Source organism: Miniopterus schreibersii (assembly GCF_964146895.1).
Source record: "Miniopterus schreibersii genome assembly, chromosome: 14".
NCBI classification, from domain to species: domain Eukaryota; kingdom Metazoa; phylum Chordata; class Mammalia; order Chiroptera; family Miniopteridae; genus Miniopterus; species Miniopterus schreibersii.
In genome coordinates this window covers 41,249,515-41,268,547 of record NC_138114.1, presented here as the reverse complement: position 1 = coordinate 41,268,547, position 19,033 = coordinate 41,249,515, and the positions used below count along the sequence as shown (strand labels likewise).

The following is a 19,033-nucleotide window of genomic DNA, read 5'->3' as shown; positions in this document are numbered from 1 at the left end:
GTGTGCCGCAAGAATTTTTAAAATATGCAATACCGACTGTTTAGTCAGAGACATTGACCTCTTTTCCCTTAGATTGTCAAATTAAAAAATGACAACAGCCAACACAATAGCCATCTAGTGTGAATGAATCAAAGTCATACCTATTTTTTTGTCAGATCGGCGAAAATATTTTTCGGTGTGCCCCAGAATTTTAGTAATAAGTTTATGTGCCATGAGATGGAAAAGATTGAAAATCGCTGTGCTACTCTTTTTTTCCTCTTTCCTCCACCATTAACCGAAGACAAAGTAAATATTGATTTTCTAGAAGACTAGGGTTTTTTAGGGAAAGTATAAATATTTTACATATCTGTCTCAGGAATTAAGAGTTTTATAGAGATGAATGATTTTTATATTTTTCAGAAAAGTTCTGAATTCAAGGGCCAACTGATTTTAAATTCTCAAAGTAGTTTTAATCTGTTTGTTTTTTTTTTCATAATTTTAAATTGATATGTGCATTCTGAGATGAGAGGAAATGTTTTCTATTAAAATTTAAAACAATAATATATGTGTTGGTGAAGAGTTGTTTTTTTAAAAAAAGTCAGTACCTAGATCAGTGGTTTCTAAACTCAAATATTTCATCATTAAAAATATGTACATTTATCCCTGTATGTACTTATTTACAAATTACATACTGTCCTTATTTATATACAGTAGAAAACATAAATATTAGGCATTTATAAATGATGAAATAAATATAAGTAGAAGATGTAATATTTTCTTTTTTCCTCAGTGGAGTCTTCTGCATCCCCAGTGCAGTTAATTCTCTTTGGAGACTGTTGACCTAGATCATTAATAGGGGAGTGCAGCCCAGGCATCTTTATTTTTTAACAAGTTTCCTAGGTGATTTAAAGCAGTCTCATTCCTCACAGTTACTTAATAAAGGCAAAGAAAAGGTTTGATAATAAGACCATAAGTGATTCAGAAATTTTGGCCACGGAGCTGGCCAAAATAGAGGCTATACATTATTTTCAGAAATGATTAAAACTTACCCCAAAACACCATCATGGTGATGATCGGTATACCATACTATTATATTTTTAGTTTTCCCTGTCTTCATAGTGATCTTTCTGAAATTTGAATCTGATTATTTAATTTCTTCAAAACCTGATCATATGTTCTTGCCTGCAGGATCAAGCTCATGCTCCCATAACATGCAAAATCTTCATGATTTTTACCCGTTAACCGTTTTTGCTTCCTAGCTTTTATTGACCCTTCTCTCGAAAAGCAAAACCAAAGAAAACTCCTTAGCTCCAGCCACAATAAATGTTTTATATAGTTCACTATAAACCTTGTCCTTACTTGGTTGTTCTGCCTGGATTGCCTTTCTTGCTTTGTTCTACTGGAAAACTTCTCATTAAGATTCAGCTCACACATCTCTTCTGGTCTCTAAACAACTGGTGCTCTGTCCTTTATGATGTTTTATAGCATTTATTGACTTGCTATAATTATTTGCTTATTTAAGTCCCTCTCCTGCTAAGCTGAATTTCTCAAGGGTAGAGATTCTAAGTAAAAACAGAAGTTCCATGAGGGCAGATACTTTTTGTTGACTGCCATATCATAGTTTCTAGCATTTAGTAGGCACTCAATGAGTATTTGTTGAATGAATCTATATTTATGTCTTTAGTTAATCTAGCATCTGGTAGGCTTAAATGAACCTTTGTTAGATAAATTTACAAATGAGTGAGTGAATGAATTATAAAATCTCAGAAACAAACTTATGTGGTTATATTTTGAAAAGGAGAGCTAATTCTCTTAAGTTTTGACTAAATGGCGTTAATATCAAAATACAGTGAGAAAATCTATGTATTTTCATATAATCTCTGATTTCACTTAAGGTATCAGAAGGACTTTTGAATAATTTTATTATGAGTTTTCATATTGGTTCTTAAATGAGAAGATATAGAAAAATAGCCAAATAATTCGGTTAAACTTAAGTTTTTTATTGTTTCAGTTTTAATTGAGATATCATTTTTTACCCCTTCTCAGGGTGTTTGTGAACCGAAGTTTAGCCATGGAGAAAATAAAGTGTTTTGGTTTTGATATGGATTATACACTTGCTGGTAAGTAGCACTTTTTGATTGCTTAAGATTGCTTTGGATATATTATAGTGGATACACAGTAGGCAATTCAATAAACACCTGTTGATTTAATCATATACGTGTATTTAGCTGCCAGGGAGTCTTATTATCAAGCTGCTTCTGTTGAGATTTGTCAGTATTGAAATTACCAGATAGCCTTGACATTTAGTTTGTATAGATAGGTAGAACAAGTGCTAAATTATTTTAGAGACCCTGGTAAGAAATGATATGGTAAATTAATACATTTTGTGTATATTTGGGCACTTTGGACTTTTATTAAGCTGTTCCTTGTATCTCTCACTCTACCACAAGGTAAATTTTTACCAGTTTAAAATTTTAATGTTTTTAAGACAAATGGAAAATGTGCTCATTTTTCATTGAAATGATTGCACACATACTATATAAAGACTTTAAAAACTAGAGCTATTAAGCTTTGTTTAGTGTCAAATAGACCTTAAACATTAGCACTGTGCTGTTTTTCCCTTCCTGTCTCTGAGATATATTTGAAGTAATCATTGCATTAGTGAATAGTTATCTTTTCAGAACTTACAAAGTTTTTATTAAAATATTTGCAGTCTGGTACAAATATTAATGAAAATGTAATGTAATTTAAGAAGTAGAAGGGATGAGGGACTGAGTTGAGTGTGTGTACAGCTATGACACTCAGAAAAGAATGTTTCAGAAATTTTCTCTAAAACATATTATTTTTAAATACACAAAACCCTTTAAATTGTATGAATTTATGTTCAGGAAACTTTTTTATATAACAGTATTAGAAAACTGACTTTTGTCTCAAATTAAGTCTCAATTTGATGTTCAATTTAAACTATAAATATAAATAATAATGAATGTACAAAAATGAATAGATGAAGTTTATATGTACTTGCCACATAGGTAACATTTTGATTTTCCTAATTGGACACAGGTACTTTTGGGAGCACTCGTCAAAAAGTAGGGAGGAAGTGCTCACTTCGGCAGCACATATACTAAAAAGTAGGGAGGAAGCACTGTACTTTCTCAGTTTGGATCTTGCTGTCCAAATTGGGAGAAAATCCTACAATCTCTTTTTTCTAGAATTCTAGCTCTCCAGGGAAAGGAATGGCAAGGTAGCTGAAAGAGTTATTATCTAAGCAGAAATAGAAGTTAATATGGGGTCAAAAAGTAACATACTTTTCCCTCCTAGATTATTAAGACATTCTTATTGAAGTAGTTCAATAAGTATGTATTGAAAATCTGTAATGTGCCCAACACATTTTGTTACTAAACATTGAAATAACTAGATATTCCCATAGAATAATGAAAAGAACAAATTCTTTTACTGAAATAGTCACTGAATCTTAGTCTCTAAACTTTTTTTTTTTTTAAATATATCTTTATTGATTTCAGAGAGAGGAAAGGAGAGGGAGAGAGAGAGATAGAAACATCAATGATGAGAGAGTCATTGATCGGTTGCAGCCCGCAACTCGGGCATGTGCCCTGACCGGGAATAGAACCCTGATCGCCTGGATCCTAGGTCGATGTTCAACCGCTGAGCCATGCCTGGCCGAGCGGTCTCTCAACTTTAAAAATACTTTGATTTCTTCTTTTTATTTGCTTTTTTGTTTTTTTATACCCCACTTCATATTTTAATGATTACTCTTAGTCTAAACTGTAATACACTTTGCTTATATGTAGTAGTAATTATTAACATTTATTAAGTGCTATTATAGGTCACACTCTGTTCTAAGTGTTCTACATAGATTATCTCATTTAATGCATGGATTATCTCATTTACATTGCTTATTTAACATTTGTAAAAACCCTATGAGGAATACTATTATTGTCTCCATTTTACAAATGACACTTAAAGACATTAAGGACTTTGCCCAAGGACATTAAGCTATGATATAAGATTCAAACCTAAGCATACATGTATATAATAAGTTTAAACTATCATTTGAATATTGACAGTTTATATAGTGAGGTATAATTTCAAATAAGCTCCTCCCTTAAACAAACCAACCAGGACCTATCCATTTGAGTGGGCAAAGCACTTCAAAATAGCTCCCATGAGAGTCTATACATTATTCCAACAATTTCATGTTGGGAAAAACATTATTACTCTTCTGGTGGTATTGTCTCCACTTCATAAAGCACACAGGAAAACAAGTTTATTGACTTTATAATCTCACCTGTTTTCCAGAATGGTATTTATTAAATTTGTCTGTGAATAATTTGGTTATTTAAAAAAACACCAGCTATATCCTTGAAGTGCTGCTGAGGTGAGGACTTTTCATCAGAAGAAACGTGCAATGAAGTACACAGACAAGACTAAAAGAAGTGTTTTTTGTTTGTTTTTAAATGCTTTGAGTATTTGGGATAAATATACCTGGAGTAAATGTTATAGACTCATAGGGTAAATTCTTGGGAAGGGTCCTTATTCTTTCTGAAGCATTCTCTGAGACATTGTCTTCTCTGTACAATCCTTGGTACATCATTCCCTCAGAGCAATTTATGTGTCACTTCCAGCTTTTGTTTCCTTGCCTATCTCCCCATTGACCTGTGAGTTTCTCAAGGGCAAAGGCTTTCTTATTCACATTTATGTTCTATGTGCTGCCTAAAGCCTGGCATATAGTAAGTGCCCAGTAAATATTTATTGAATGAACATTTTGGGTGCATAATTTTTTTTAAAAATATGTTTTTATTGATTTCAGAGAGAGAGGAAGGGAGAGGGAGAGAGAAACATCAATGATGAGAGAGTCATTGATCATCTACCTGCTGCATGCCCCCTCCCAGGGATGGAGCCCGAAACCCAGTCACGTACCCTGACCAGGAATTGAACCGTGACCTCCTGGTTCATAGGTCAGTGCTCAACCACTGAGCCATGCCAGCTGTGCATAAGTTTTAATATATCAGTTTAAGAATCATTTATGATACTGGACCCAGTATATACTAATTATTCAAGTGAGATACTTTTAAATATGGAATTATTTAAAAATTTTAATAAACATTTTAAAGGAATAAGCTAGCATACAGTGAAACACATGCATTTTAAGTATATAAATAGAGTTTGACAAAATGTATACACCTCTATAATCACCACCACAATCAAGAAATAGGATGTTTCCATCACTCAAAAAAGTGCCTTCATTGCCTCTTTGAAGTCAGCTCTCTCTCATATCCTCTTTGCCCCAGGGATTTTTGTTACTATGGATTGATTTTGCCTTTTCCAGAATTTCATATAAATGGAATCATACAGTATGTATTCTTGTGTCTGGCTTCTTTTGCTCAGAATGTTTTTGTGATTCATTCATGTTGTGTCTGTTGGTAAGTAGTTTTTGGGGGTTTTTAACCCCTAACATATTTTTTTTAAATCCTCACCTGAGAATATTTTTTCCATTGCTTTTTAGAGAGAGTGGAAGGGCAGGGAGAGAGAGAAACATCAATGTGAGAGACACACCGATTGATTGCCTCCTGCACTCACCCTGACCGGGGGCCGGGGATCGAGCCTGCAACTGAGGTACATGCTCATGGCCAGAACTGAACCCGGGACCCTTCATTCCGCAGGCCAACTCTCTAACCACTGAGCCAAACCGACTAGGGCAACCCCTAACATTTTAAAACATTTATTTTGAAATAATTTTTAGGCCTACAGAAGAGTTGCAAAAATAATAGATTTTGCCTTTCTCTCTCCTAATGCTAACATCTTACTTAACCATAGTTGGCCATAGTAGAGTTATAAAAATTAAGAAATAGATTGAAGTATTTTGTATGTTTGGGAAGAATACCGCAGAAATGATGTGCCCTTCTCAAAGAGCATCATACCAGGGTGCATAATTGTAATAGGTGGAATTACTAGTAATGTTAACCAGTCAACATTCTGAAATTATCCTCTTCTCTTTAAACTTTCCCCTTTTTTGGAGTAGGAGCCAAATTGTTTGGGTATACCACAATTTGTTTATCGGTTGATGGACATTTGGGTTGTTTTTAGTTTGGGGCTATTAAAAATAAAGCTACTATGAACATTGGTATACAAGTCTTTTTGTGTATGTTTATTTTTATTTCTTCTGGGTAAATAAATAAAAGTGAAATTGCTAGATTATATTTTACCTTGTAGGAAACTGACAACTGGCTTTTCAAAGTAGTAATACCATTTTAAACTCTCATCAGGGCCCTGGCTGGTTTCTCAGTGGTTAGAGCATCTGCCCTAGGACCAATGTGTCCCGGGTTGAATTTCTGGTCAAGGGCACGTACCTCGGTTGCAGGTTCGATCCCTGGGCACAGGTGGGAGGCAACCAATCGATGTATCTCTGTCACATCGATGTTTCTCTCTCTCCCTCCACTCTCTCTAATAAATTAATAAATAAATTCTCACAGGAAGCATGAAAATTCTAGTTGCTCAACTCCTCACCAACACTTGGTATTATCAGACCTTTGAATTTATCCATTCTAGTGAAAGTATAGTGTTATCTCATTGTGATTTTACTTTGTATTTCCCTGGTGACTAGTGATGTTTATAATCTCCACGTGGTTGTTAGCTATTTATATTTCATTTGTGAAGTGCCTGTACAAATGCCCATTTTTAATTGGGTTTTTTGTCTCTTTCCTTTCCAATCTATATATCTTTATAACTTATTTTATTTTTAAAAAATTTATTTTTGCTTCTTGCAAAAATCTGACTAAAATCTTAGTACCATGTTGAATAGAGGTGTTGAGAATGACCTTGTTCTTGAATGTCATGTTCTTGATCATAGGGAGAGAATGTCCAGTTTTTCACTATTAAGTATGGTGTTGGAGGGTTTTTGTTGGATGCTTTTTTATCAGATTAAGGAAGTTCCCTTTTAATCTTAGTTTTCTAGGGGTTTTATTTTTAACGTGAATGGGTACTTAATTTCATCAAATGCTTTTCTCCCTCTATTGATGATCATGTTTTGTTTGTTTAATCTGTTAAAAGGGTAAATTACATATTTGATAGAATTAACTAGTCAAGTCACCTAAGCTAGGAGTTATTTTTGTGGGAAGGTTTTAAATTATACATTCAGCTTTTAAACATATATATAGGGCTAGTCAGAATTTCTATTTCTTCTTGTATCTCTTTTGATAATTTGTATCCAATTCACCTAAATTTTAAATGTATTGGCATTAAGTTGATCATAATAATCTTTTATTATAAGATCTGTAATGTTCTCTTTCTCATTCCTGATATTGGTAATTTGTGTCTTTTAAAGACTTTCCTTCATTAGCCTCGCTAGAAGTTTATTAATTTTATTAATTTCCCCTTACCAAAGAATCTTTCGTTTCAGTGAATGCATGACAATGAGGGAGATTTAAATTTAAAGGTGGTTTTAAAGTAATTATTTATACATATGAAGTTACAACCTGCTTTCATGATAAGTGCTGACTACAAAAAAGTAATTATATACCCTCACCAAACTTACTGGCATTAAAGTCATTTAAAGGCATGAGGAAAAACAGTCTAAAGCAAGAAGTGTTGCCCAGCCGGGCGTGGCTCAGCCGTTGAGCATCGACCTAGGATCCAGGAGATCGGGGTTCGATTCCCGGTCAGGGCACATGCCTGGGTTGCGGGCTAGGCAGCCGATCAATGACTCTCTCATCATTGATGTTTCTATCTCTCTCCCTCCCTCTCACTTCCTCTCTCTGAAATCAATAAAGATATATTTTAAAAAATAAATAGATAAAAATAAAAAATAAAGAACTGTTAGACAGTATTGGTGTACTGTCATTGAAGACATCTCAAACAAGGTAGAGCACCCTTTTCTCCTTTTAAAAAAGCGGTGATAAAATATACTTAATGTAAAATATACTGTAACTGTTTTTGAGTGTATAATCAAGTGGCATGAAGTACACCCAGAGTCTTGTGCAACTCTCACCACTATCCACTTTACAGAACTTTTCCATTATCCAAACAGAAACTTTGTACCCATTAAGCAATAATTTCCCATTCCCACCTCCCCTTAGCCCCTAGTAACCTCTCATCTACCGTCTCTCTGAATTTGCTTATTTTACATATTTCATTAAGTGGAATCATATAAAATTTGTCCTTTTGTGTCTGGCTTATATCTCTTAGCATAATGTTTTCAAGTTTTGTCCATGTTGTAGCAGGCTCAGAATTTCATTCCTTTTTAAGGCTGAATAATATCTTACTGTGCGCATGTGCCACATTTTGTCACTCATCATCCATCAGTGGACACCTGGGCTGCTTCTGCCTTTTGACTCCTGTGCATAATGCTGCTATGAACATCAGTGCACAAGTGTTTGTTTGAGTTCCAGCTTTCAGTTCTTCTGGGTATATGCCCAGGAGTGGAATTGCTGGATCATAGAGTAATTGTTTAACTTTTGAGGAACTGTCAAACTGTTTTCCAGAGTGATTACATAATTTAACATTCCCATAACAATGAATGAAGGTTCCCGTTTCTCCACATCCTCGACAACGCTTGTTTTCACGTTTTTGTTGGTTTGATAATAGGCATCCTAATGAGTGTGAGATGGTGTCTCTTTGTGGTTTTGATTTACATTTCTCTAATGTCTAATAAATTGATGTTGAGCATCTTTCATGTGCTGATTAGCTATTTGTATATATAATTTAGGGAAAGGTCTATTTAAGTCCTTTGCCCATTTTTTAATTGAGTTGTTTGGTTTGTTGTTGTTGAGTTGTAATAGCTCTTTGAATATTCTGGATATTAGCCTATCAGTTATATGATTTTCAAATATTGTCTCATTCTTTGGGTGGTATTTTCACTCTCTTGAGATGCATCTTTTGATGCACCAAAGTTTTATATTTTGATGAGGTCCAATTTATCTATTTCTTTCTTTTGTTGCCTGTGCATTTGCTATCATATCCAAGAAATCATTGCCAAAATCCAATATAATGAAGATTTTCTCCTTAGAGTTTTATAGTTTTAGCTCTTGTGTTTAGATCTTTGATCCATCTTGAGTTAATGTTTGTACGTGATATAAGGTAAGGGTCTAACTTTATTCGTTTGTATGTGGATATTCAGTTTTCTCAGCACCATTGAAAAGACTGCCCTTTCCTTCTTGAAAGGTCTTGGCATTGTAAAAAATAATTTGCTTATAGATGCAGATAGAACACTTTAAAAAAAAAAAGTCTTTATTGATTTCAGAGAGGAGAAGGGAGAGGGAGAGAGAGAGAGAAACATCAGTGATGAGAGAGTCATTGATTGGCTGCCTCTTACATGCCCCCCACTGGGTATCGCCTGCAACCTGGGCATGTGCCCTGACTGGGAATTGAACTGAGATCTCCTGGATCATAGATCGATGCTCAACTGCTGAGCCACGCCAGCCGGGCAAACACTTTTTTTTTTGTAATGAAACATATGACATTATAAACCTTTGTGTCTGTGCTTCAGCATTTCTCCTTAAAGAAAGATGAGGCTCCTTGCAGTAGTGGTGAATTAAATTAATATGGAACATCAGCTGAGTTAAACTTACTGTGGATTGTGTGTAAACTGGGTGCATCTCTTTGAAGTTCTTAGTGCGACAACATGGTTTCTTAAAGGAGCTTATCTCAAAAGGTTTTTGGTACAAGCCAAAGAAGATAACCTTCATTAGAAAGGCCAGAGAATTTCCCCTTATCCCAAGTCTTGAGACAGTACTCAGGGCATCCTTCTCACAACTTGAAAAATGTAGAACTTGCAATTACCTTACTCCTCAGTTTGCCAAATGTGTTGTCTACTGTATTCAAGAGATTTTGTGTTGGGGAATGGGCACCTCCATATCAGTGAAAGTTATTAGCCTATATATACCCTCCAACTTATTTTTGCCCTAGCCAATTTGGCTCAGTGGTTAGAGTGTCAACCCACAGACTGAAGGGTTTCAGGTTCGATTTTGGCCAAGGGTGTGTACCTTGGTTGCAGGCTCAATCCCCTGCTGCGGGGTTGGGGTGCATATGAGAGGCAACCAGTCGATGTGTCTCTCTCACATCGATGTTTCCCTCCCTCCCTCCCTCCCTCTCTCCCTCTTTCTCTCTCTGAAAAGCAATGGAAAAAATAATCCTCAGGTGAAGATTAGAAAAAAAATGAAGTGATAATTTAGTGCTAGAGTCCAATTGATGATTTGTATCAAGGATCCAATTTGAAAAGCTGAACTTGACAGGGCCTATGGTGGAATGGGTTTGCATAGCTGGAAAGTTTGTTCTTTAGAGTTTTCACTATAAAGCAATAAATTTACTTTTACATAAATCCCCCAGAGGGATTTGAGGTGACTTGCAAAATTAAACACATATTAAGTGGGCCAAAAAACTAATTTTTATAAAAGAAAACCCTGAAGAAAATATGCTTCCAAATAGATATTATCCTTAATATAATCAGTTTGTTTAGGGAAAACTTATTGTAGTATCACTGTTATTTCTTAGACATTCTAGGAAATGACTAAGTTTTGTCAGAGCCAGTTTATAAATCCACAAGAAAACCTGCTTCATTGCCTAGGTAGCTGTACCTGTTTTTTAACCCAGCTTAATTGACTTTTTCTTTTATTCAGTGGTTGCTCTGCATGACCCGCCTCCCCCCCAGTTAATCATCTGCTGATGGAAAAGTGTCACCAGAGAGGATATCTAGAACAATGTGCTTGTAGATGCTGAGAGTAATTTAAAAAGAAGATTTTCAAATATGTTTGAGTAATGATTGCATTCATTATTGGAATAAGTGTATATTGCCTTGGAGTGATTATTTTGAATGAGAAAAGGCTTATTTGGATAAGTTCTATTATGTTTATTTTTAAAAGGCATCATTTGGGGAGGGGATGGAAAAAATAAAAAACATGTTACATCTCACAACATGTTTTTTTTTCTTTCATTTCATAACTTTTTTTGTTTCTGTTATTTTGAGGTAGATTGTCTTTTAGAGAGAGAACTTATTTTGGAATAAATCTAGTGATCCTTAGTTAAAAAATTTTTATCTTTATTTATTTAACTGAAATAAGCTACTTTTTAAAGACTAAGCTATTTTTCATGTCATCCCTAAATTAAAATTTTTCTCACATGTCTACACTTTTAGTCGCTTTGGCCCAGCATATCATAACCTTGTGTGTTATTTTGATTTCCTAACTATATTAGTACATAGTAATACTAAGCTAGCACTGCCATTCCAAAAGATCAGTGCTTTTGGTAGAACTGTTTTTTTCATCAAGACTATAAAATTGACAGCTTTAGTATATTTAAAATATTTCTGAGCAATCTTTAATTTGGAAGGCTTTTATTATAACTTCTTGCTGATAAAAGACTGTTCTAGTATTGCATTGGCTTCTAAATGGGAAGGCTATTTAAGCAGTAAAGAGTCACCTGAAACTACTTAATACATATAATTCTGTATGTGCGTATATATGGTACTGTGTACACTTGTGCTGTTTAAACATTCCCTGAAAGGTGGAAGTTCAAAAATGTTTTGATGTGATAAAAGTTACTAATTGGGGAGAATAAGTTAGGGAGGATAGGTGAAACAAGAATCCAAAATAGTGTTAATTGTTAAAGCTTGGGTGATGGTTTTAAAGCAGCTGCTTTAATATTCTTTCTATGTTCGTGTATGATTTAAAAATATATCCCTAATAAAGTTAAATTAAAAATCAGGTGGAGGAAGCTGACAGAAAAATTTTAAAGGCATTTAAATTTAAATGTCTTTTAAGTTTTTATTTCCATTTGAGATAGTCTTTATTTTGGCTGATTTATTGGTGTGTTTCTTTAACTTGAGGATTTCTTACACTGCTTCACTCAGGAAAATTAGGTACTCTTCCTGCAACCAAGCATACTCTTTAAGGAGTCTTGCTATGTTAGGAAAGAATTTAAAAATGAATAATACTCCAGTGTGTTATATTGTGGAAAAAAATTCTTTGTATTAGTTGAGATAAATACCCTCAAGGCTATTATTTTTGGATATATATTTACATATATAAAACTTTTGGGTAGCCCTATTTTTTAATTTAATTAATTTTTTAAATATAGCTTTATTGATTTCAGAGAGAGGAAGGGAGATGGGGGGTGGAGAGAGAGAGAGAAACTCCAATGATGAGTCGTCATTGATCAGCTCCCTCCTGCATGTTACCTCAATTTTATTTACGGCTTTAAGACTCAATGAGAGGACAGTCAAAATACTTCAGTTAGATGGGAGAACTTATGAGGAAATATTTTTTTAAATTTACTTATTGAAAATATTTGATCTAAAGTATACACTAGAGATTGCACACTGGTGGCCCATGGGCCTAACTTAGACTACAAACCATAGTTTGGCTCAAATAGAGTTTGTTAATTTTTAAAATTGAGTCAGTAGTTAAAAATTGGGAGATTACAAGTAACAATCTAGGCTATCATCATCACACAGTTGAAAACATATGGTTCTCATTCCCACATGGAAGTCAGTTATAGCTGGGTAGCTACTCTCTGACCCTGAGATAAGGGTTTGGAACATATTACTTGAATCTGAATCTCAGAAAGTTTGGTAAACTTTATAGTACCTTGAGATACTGGTTATAAAAATGAATTGTCTGTATAAGCCTGAATAAATCATACATAGTTTTAAGAAAACTTCCTAAGTTAGGTTAATTGATTCCTTTTTCTATCCCTCTACATCTCCTTAGTCACATTATGTTATTGATCTTCTAAAATTTATTATAAATATCTAGTTGTATATCTCTGTAGTGCACTGTGAGCTCCTTCTAGCCAAGGATCATGAGTTTTCTGTTTTCAGCTTCTAGTCCCTTTCGTGTATCTGCAGGGGATTGGTTCTAAGAACCCCCTTGGATACCAAAACACAAGGATGTTCGCCTCCCTTATATAACATGGCCTAGTGTTTTGTATAGTAACCTATGTTTGCATATGGGCTACAGCAAGGTTTGCCTACATGTCACTTCATTCTCGTGGATTCAGTGTTGTGCTCTGTGCATGGCAAAGTTAAGTTATGCTCTTTGGAACTTTCTGGAATTCCCCCCGCCCCAAATATTTTCTATCTATGGTTTGTTGAATCTGTGGGTACAAAACCAATGGATATGGAGAGCCAACTGTGCCTAATACGCAGTAGGCATCCAAATGTTTGTTACATTTGCTAACTTTAGTATAGGCATTTGAGTACAATGTACTGTTCTTATTTTAGAGGGGACAATGACATATTAGCTGTATCAGTTTTTTATTACAATAAGCTTCTTTGATTGAAAGAGCATTTTTAAAATTATTTATCTCAGTCATTTTCAGTTTTTCTGTTTTAAATTGAAAAGTTTTAATTTTGAAAAGTAGGAAAATTCCTCTAGTATCTGTTTATATGAGAACTGGAAAGATTTTATTTAAAATTTCCTTAATTAACATCTAGTTGTAGTTTCAGAGAACCAACATTGCATAGCCTAAATAACTAGAGAACATTGATGTTGATGACATTTATAGCATAAAAGCAAATTACTCTTCTTGGGTGGTTGGGTTGGATTTTGTTTTTTATAGTGATTGGTGGTGGTGGCTTCTCCTTGTAATGTTTTTAGAACTTTTAGACTTATATTTAGTCATTTCTGCTCTTCTATTTAATACCATCCCTCACAAAAATCCAGAAGTTGTAGTAGTCTAATGGTATGCTTTAGCCTAAATGTCTCTAGGGAAAATGAATCCCTATAAAGTTAAAATAATACATATCTTAAAAGTGTCAGTATCTTAAAGGGTTCTTCGTGTATCTTTGAGTTAGATATTTTGCTAGACTGGGTAGTTTCTTCAACATTATGAATGTAGAATAATATGACTCCACTTACCAAGGGCAGATATCTACTGACAGAATCAAAATTTTAAAATTTCCTTCTATTCCACACTTAGACATCTGGTTAGGGTTTTAGCAATATGAAGTTGGTTCTTATCTATATCATGATGGCAAATTTAGGTGTTGGAAGGGTAGAAAAGTAGGTAGTTAGGTATAGGTAGTTTAAACGGGTACTTAAAAACAAGATGAGACTTCTCTGTTTTATTCTTGTAAACTTTACTTAGTCTTTTTCAATTTTAAACACTGGTTACCAGTTGCATTAAGTCCTACCTTATTAACCCTGAAATATTTTAGAGAAAATAAACTAAGACAAAATAAATTAATTTTTCTATTTTTTTCTTTTGACTTAACATTTCATGATCAGACTTGGCTTGTATTCCAGGCTCAGGGTGCCAGAAAAGTAAATAATGCACAATAATTAGGTTTATTTTCAGTGCCCTTGTTTTGTTACAGCCAATTAGGTGAATTTTAGTGATGACCACAGGTTTCTAAATAGGAGGGGGCAGTAACTCCTATAAATACCAGTTTCCAAATGGTGTCTCTCCGTTCCAGCCCATCACAACAGTTTTAAAACCTGTTTTTGTTTTTGTTTTGTTTTGTTGCTTTATTTTGTTTTTTAACAGGAGAGCCAGTGTAACTCCTTCAAGACTGGAGTGACACACTCTGCATCTGCATCTGCCTCATGTGAGTTCTCATTTTGGCAGCAGCACTCTGCTAGGCTGGAACCTCTGTAGAGGTTTGCCCTTTTTTTCCTCTAAAATCTATAAACTACTACCACAGTGTGTCTTGGTGGCAAAGGTAAAAAGTGCATGAGAATTCCAGACTTCCCTGCAGAAAGTTTTTGGCTCTGTTTCCTCTAACCTGAGTTCTATCTTATATGAACAGCATCTACTCAAACAGAGCTCAGAGCTCTCATCCCCACATCATGCAGTTGATATCTTTTGAAGAACTGTTTTTTTCCTTGGAGATGATGGAGTAAAGAATATTTTTAAATGCTCTCAGTAGCTTTAGCTTTCAAAGCTTTGGTTGTTCTCTTTATAGGCTAGTTACGTAACCTGAGAACACTGTGTGCTGCCCTAGTGGCTGAAGCAGTCCTCTTTTTTGGACTCTGGCCCTTAAAATAACTTTTTCCTTTGTCTTTGGATATTGGGTAAATTAGGATAGGCCTGAGGACTTTCTTGAGGAAGAAATAAGCAGTACATGTGTGAGGTTATGTTTACTCTGAAGCTATTGGCTGTTTTGGGGAGTCAGTTGTAAGAATTGAGCTTGAAACTATCTATCTATCATTTACTGGCCAGTTTTGTGAGAGAAATTGAAATTAGAGCCTTTGCAGCTGTGGAGAGGCATAGCACTCTATGGTCAGAGATAAAGTGTATGGTTCTCCACATATGTCAAGGCTCGCCTCGTTGTTTAAAAGAGGAATTTGTTTACTATTTGTTTACTTATTTATGTATGTATTTACTTTTCAAGGAATGGTGGTACTTTGTTGACTTTAGGAAATAGTCATTTTTGTCACCAGGTCAGAACAAATTGTGATTATTCCCAAGGGACACTTAAAACATCTAAACTCGTGCTCTGTGCAACTGCAGTTCTGCTTCTCAAGCCCTGGTTGTACTTTATAGTTCCCTGGCAGGTGATTTAATGACCTGGGAGTTCGTGTTACTGATGATTATCCAGGAAGCTTATGAGAAAATGTCAATAGCTTGTAGTTCTTACTGATTAATATAGAGCTTAGTGAAACAGATAGTGCTGTCAAAGTGGAGCTTGGATTCTCTTTGCTAAATCCATTCCCATCTGTGACTAGAGCATTTTATTTTGGACTCGATAAAAGAAGTTGGAGGGAGAGTTGGATAGTTAGTGGGTTTCAACACCCAAGCTTAAGTTTTGATGGGCTATGTAATCTAGAAATTCATTTTCAATAGTGGTAGTGCAATATAATAAACCCCACCGCAAAGAGCTTTGGATGAGACTTAGGGGGACCTAAATTCTGGCTTCAGCTGATGTTTGTACTTGCTATATAACTTCAGGTGGTCAGCAAATGGGCAAAATACATTGTATTTTTTGGGAAGTACGCTAAACTCATTGAGAGAGAGGAAATTTAAGTATTTATTTCTATAGGTGGAATTTTTAGAAGGTATCTCAGTTGAACACTTGAAGAGTTCTACCCTGGAATAAACACAATGTGGCAAGCATTTGGATTTTATTTTTTTCTGCTAGTCTAGGGTTTGTTCCAGCAAAACGGGGATCTGAGATTTTATCCCCCCCCTCCTCCCGTATTTTTCCCCACTAAAAATTCTGAATAAATTGATTTGGGTTTCAATCCAAACTGTCTCATAGGCATAGGCTTTAATCACCATTACTCCATCACTCTATAATTACCTGGTTCTCTAACTAGGGAAAATTGCTCTTTTAGGGGTGAGCATGCGTAGGGGTGATTAAGATTTGTTTTTTTGTCTCCCATCCTTAAGGCGTATCCAGCAAATTATCCTTCTGAAAAATTATTAATTGAAAAACACTTGATATGGGCCAAGTCCTATAAAGAGTCAATGGATTACCCAAATTGGTTAGCTGTACTGGAGTTTTGTTTCATTAACTATTGTTTGAAATAAATGGGGCTCTGTAGATTGAAAAGTAATTTTTGTTTTATGGAAATTATTTTAAAATTTGGGGTGGAATCACTGGGTGGGGTGTGAGGTGTTATTTTATATTCTCAAACTAATTCAAGTTGACATCACTGGATACTGTGCTTTCCTGCTTTTATGATAATACACCTGCTCTTGCCCTGTTAGTGTGTATGAATATTTAACACTTCCTTTACCACAGTGTATATCATCTAGATTTAAGAATTTCACACTTGAGGCTTCAAAAAGATTTTTGGGGGAGGGTAAGGATGGGGCTGGAATTGAGGGGAGGAAAAAAATACAGCCTGTTTTGAAAATATTAGCTGGGTTTAGCATTAGCATTAACTTACTAATACCTCTGACACAACAAAAGAAATGACAGCTTTTTGGGGCATTGTTCTGATGATATGAGACTCAGGGCATCTCCTAAAGGACCTTAAAAATTCTAGGTTTTTAAAATATAACAAATGTTTATTAAAGGACTTTGGACGCTTGCCTTGCTTTTTTAAAATTCCAATTTAATTTAAAAAAACAACAACACAATATGTTACAAGTTTTAAAAAGTACAAAAGAAGGAACATAACATCTTCCTTCTTCCTTCCCCTGTCTTTTAGCCATTCATCTCCCTTCTGTGGAGGCAACCAGGATTATGGTTTCTTTTGTTTTCAGAAGTAGTCTAAAGGATTGCTTTTGGAAAGGGAAAGTTGAATTGTGCTCATTAAAATATTAGCATTAACTTGGATAGGCAGACTAATTGCAGTGAAAAAATCAGTTTGAGCCATAGGCTGTATGTTAATCATAGATAGGAGAATTATAATGTAAGGATAATAGTTGCGTTATTATAAGATTGTAAGAATAGAATGGATTTGTTTTTGGCCTCATTTGGCATTTAGCAAGACAGCAGGTCTTTTTGGGGGGAGGTGCCTCTTTTTTTCTTCTTCAATATGGCTTACTCACTCCTAGAGACTGATGGAAGGAGGCTTACCTAAATATTTCATTTGGAAGAAAACTGATTAAAGGAGCAACATCTTCTTTATGCTGAAGTCCAGTGATGATTCTAAAAAGTTTGTTTCATTATAGACAATTTCAAACATACACGATATAAGAGAGAAACCGTCATATTCCAAAATTTTATTTTATTTCACCTGTAAAAAACAGTATGCTTCTTTGGCAGATAAGGAGAGAGGTATATATTTTATACATACACTTGCACATCCCAATCCTTCCATAATCATGTCTAATAAAATGAATCAATTCTTTAATGTCTTAACTTCCAGTTCACATCCCAATTTTTCTAATTATCTCAGATTTGTCTTTTTATGGTTGATTTTGCAGTAATAAGTTATAAAATGCAATTTTGAAGACTATAATATTGTTAGGGCTGATACAAAAACAAGTTAATCCTGACAAATAGAGTTATGCTGCTTGGAGAAGGAATATAACGCAGCAACCAAGTCAACAGGAATTCCAAAAATAGACTGGGTCTTTAAAAACCCCATTTTGAAGGATTCTTACACCAGCTATACACACCAGTGCAGCCTTCAACATATATAGACCTCTACCTAGTTTTCTATTTTACTTACATTCTCATGGTTAATATTACAACTGTGTGCATATTAGTTTCCCCCCCTCTTTTAGATTGTGGGCGTGAAAATAGATAAAGAGGAGAACAGTGTTTGAATTAGGTTTCTTAAGAATGAAGGAACTATTCTGAAATGTCTGATAATTCATCTGTTGCTGCTGCTCCTATAATATGACCTGTTTCCACAAACTAACAGTTGAGTTCTGTGATTACTTGGGACAATACAAAACATGGATTTTTGGGTGAAAAGAAGAAAAAATGGCAGATTTCAAAAGAGGGAGGAATTGGTAGAAATTTAGGAAGAGGGAGGAAAGAGTAGAAATTCACTCATTTGCTTTCTGTTTTAATTGGCTTTTCTTTTAACGAGAACCTCTTCTTTTTGCAGTGTACAAGTCCCCAGAGTATGAGTCCCTTGGTTTTGAGCTTACTGTGGAGAGATTAGTTTCTATTGGCTATCCTCAGGAACTGCTCAGCTTTGCTTATGATTCCACATTCCCTACCAGGTAATTTTTCAAGATTTTTTGGATTAAGGCCCCTTTATCCCCAAATTAATAATTCCAAATGCATCCCTGATCAAAAAATAAAAAGGTTTTTTTGGTTTTGTTTGTTGATTGGTGGGTTGGTGTTGATTCTAAAATTACCAAGGACTTTTCATGTACACCATATCTTTTGTGTTCTTGAATTGAGCTCAGTTTATTGTTATTGAAGGAGATATTATGGAAAAGACTCGGGATTAAAACTGATGGGCAGTAATCAATCACAGATGCTCTGACCTTTGGTTGTTGGTAATCAAGAGCCTCTTTTTTTGGAGGGGTAGTTAATCCTCACCCGAGGATATTTTTTCCATTGATTTTCAGAGAGAGTGGGAGGGAGAAAAGGGGAGAAGAGAGAGAAATATATATGTGAGGGAGACACACCGATCAGTTGGTTCCAGTACGCTCCCGCTAGGGCTGGGGATCGAACCTGCAACCAAAT

The 19,033-nt window shown here is 34.8% G+C and overlaps 1 protein-coding gene across 9 annotated transcripts in view; it reads left to right on the top strand.

Annotated features, from left to right (window-relative positions):
- NT5C2 (5'-nucleotidase, cytosolic II) overlaps window positions 1-19,033 on the top strand; it is a 111,787-nt gene that overhangs the window by 74,451 nt on the left and 18,303 nt on the right. For 6 of the 9 annotated variants that reach the window (XM_081158951.1, XM_081158950.1, XM_081158949.1 and 3 more), the window contains 2 exons: window positions 2,026-2,099; window positions 18,444-18,561. In XM_081158951.1, coding sequence (XP_081015077.1) covers window positions 2,026-2,099; window positions 18,444-18,561 — 192 coding nt within the window. Of the gene's footprint in view, window positions 1-2,025; window positions 2,100-14,478; window positions 14,540-18,443; window positions 18,562-19,033 lie in introns of those variants that run through there. The other 3 variants (XM_081158955.1, XM_081158954.1, XM_081158956.1) reach the window with 2 other exon arrangements.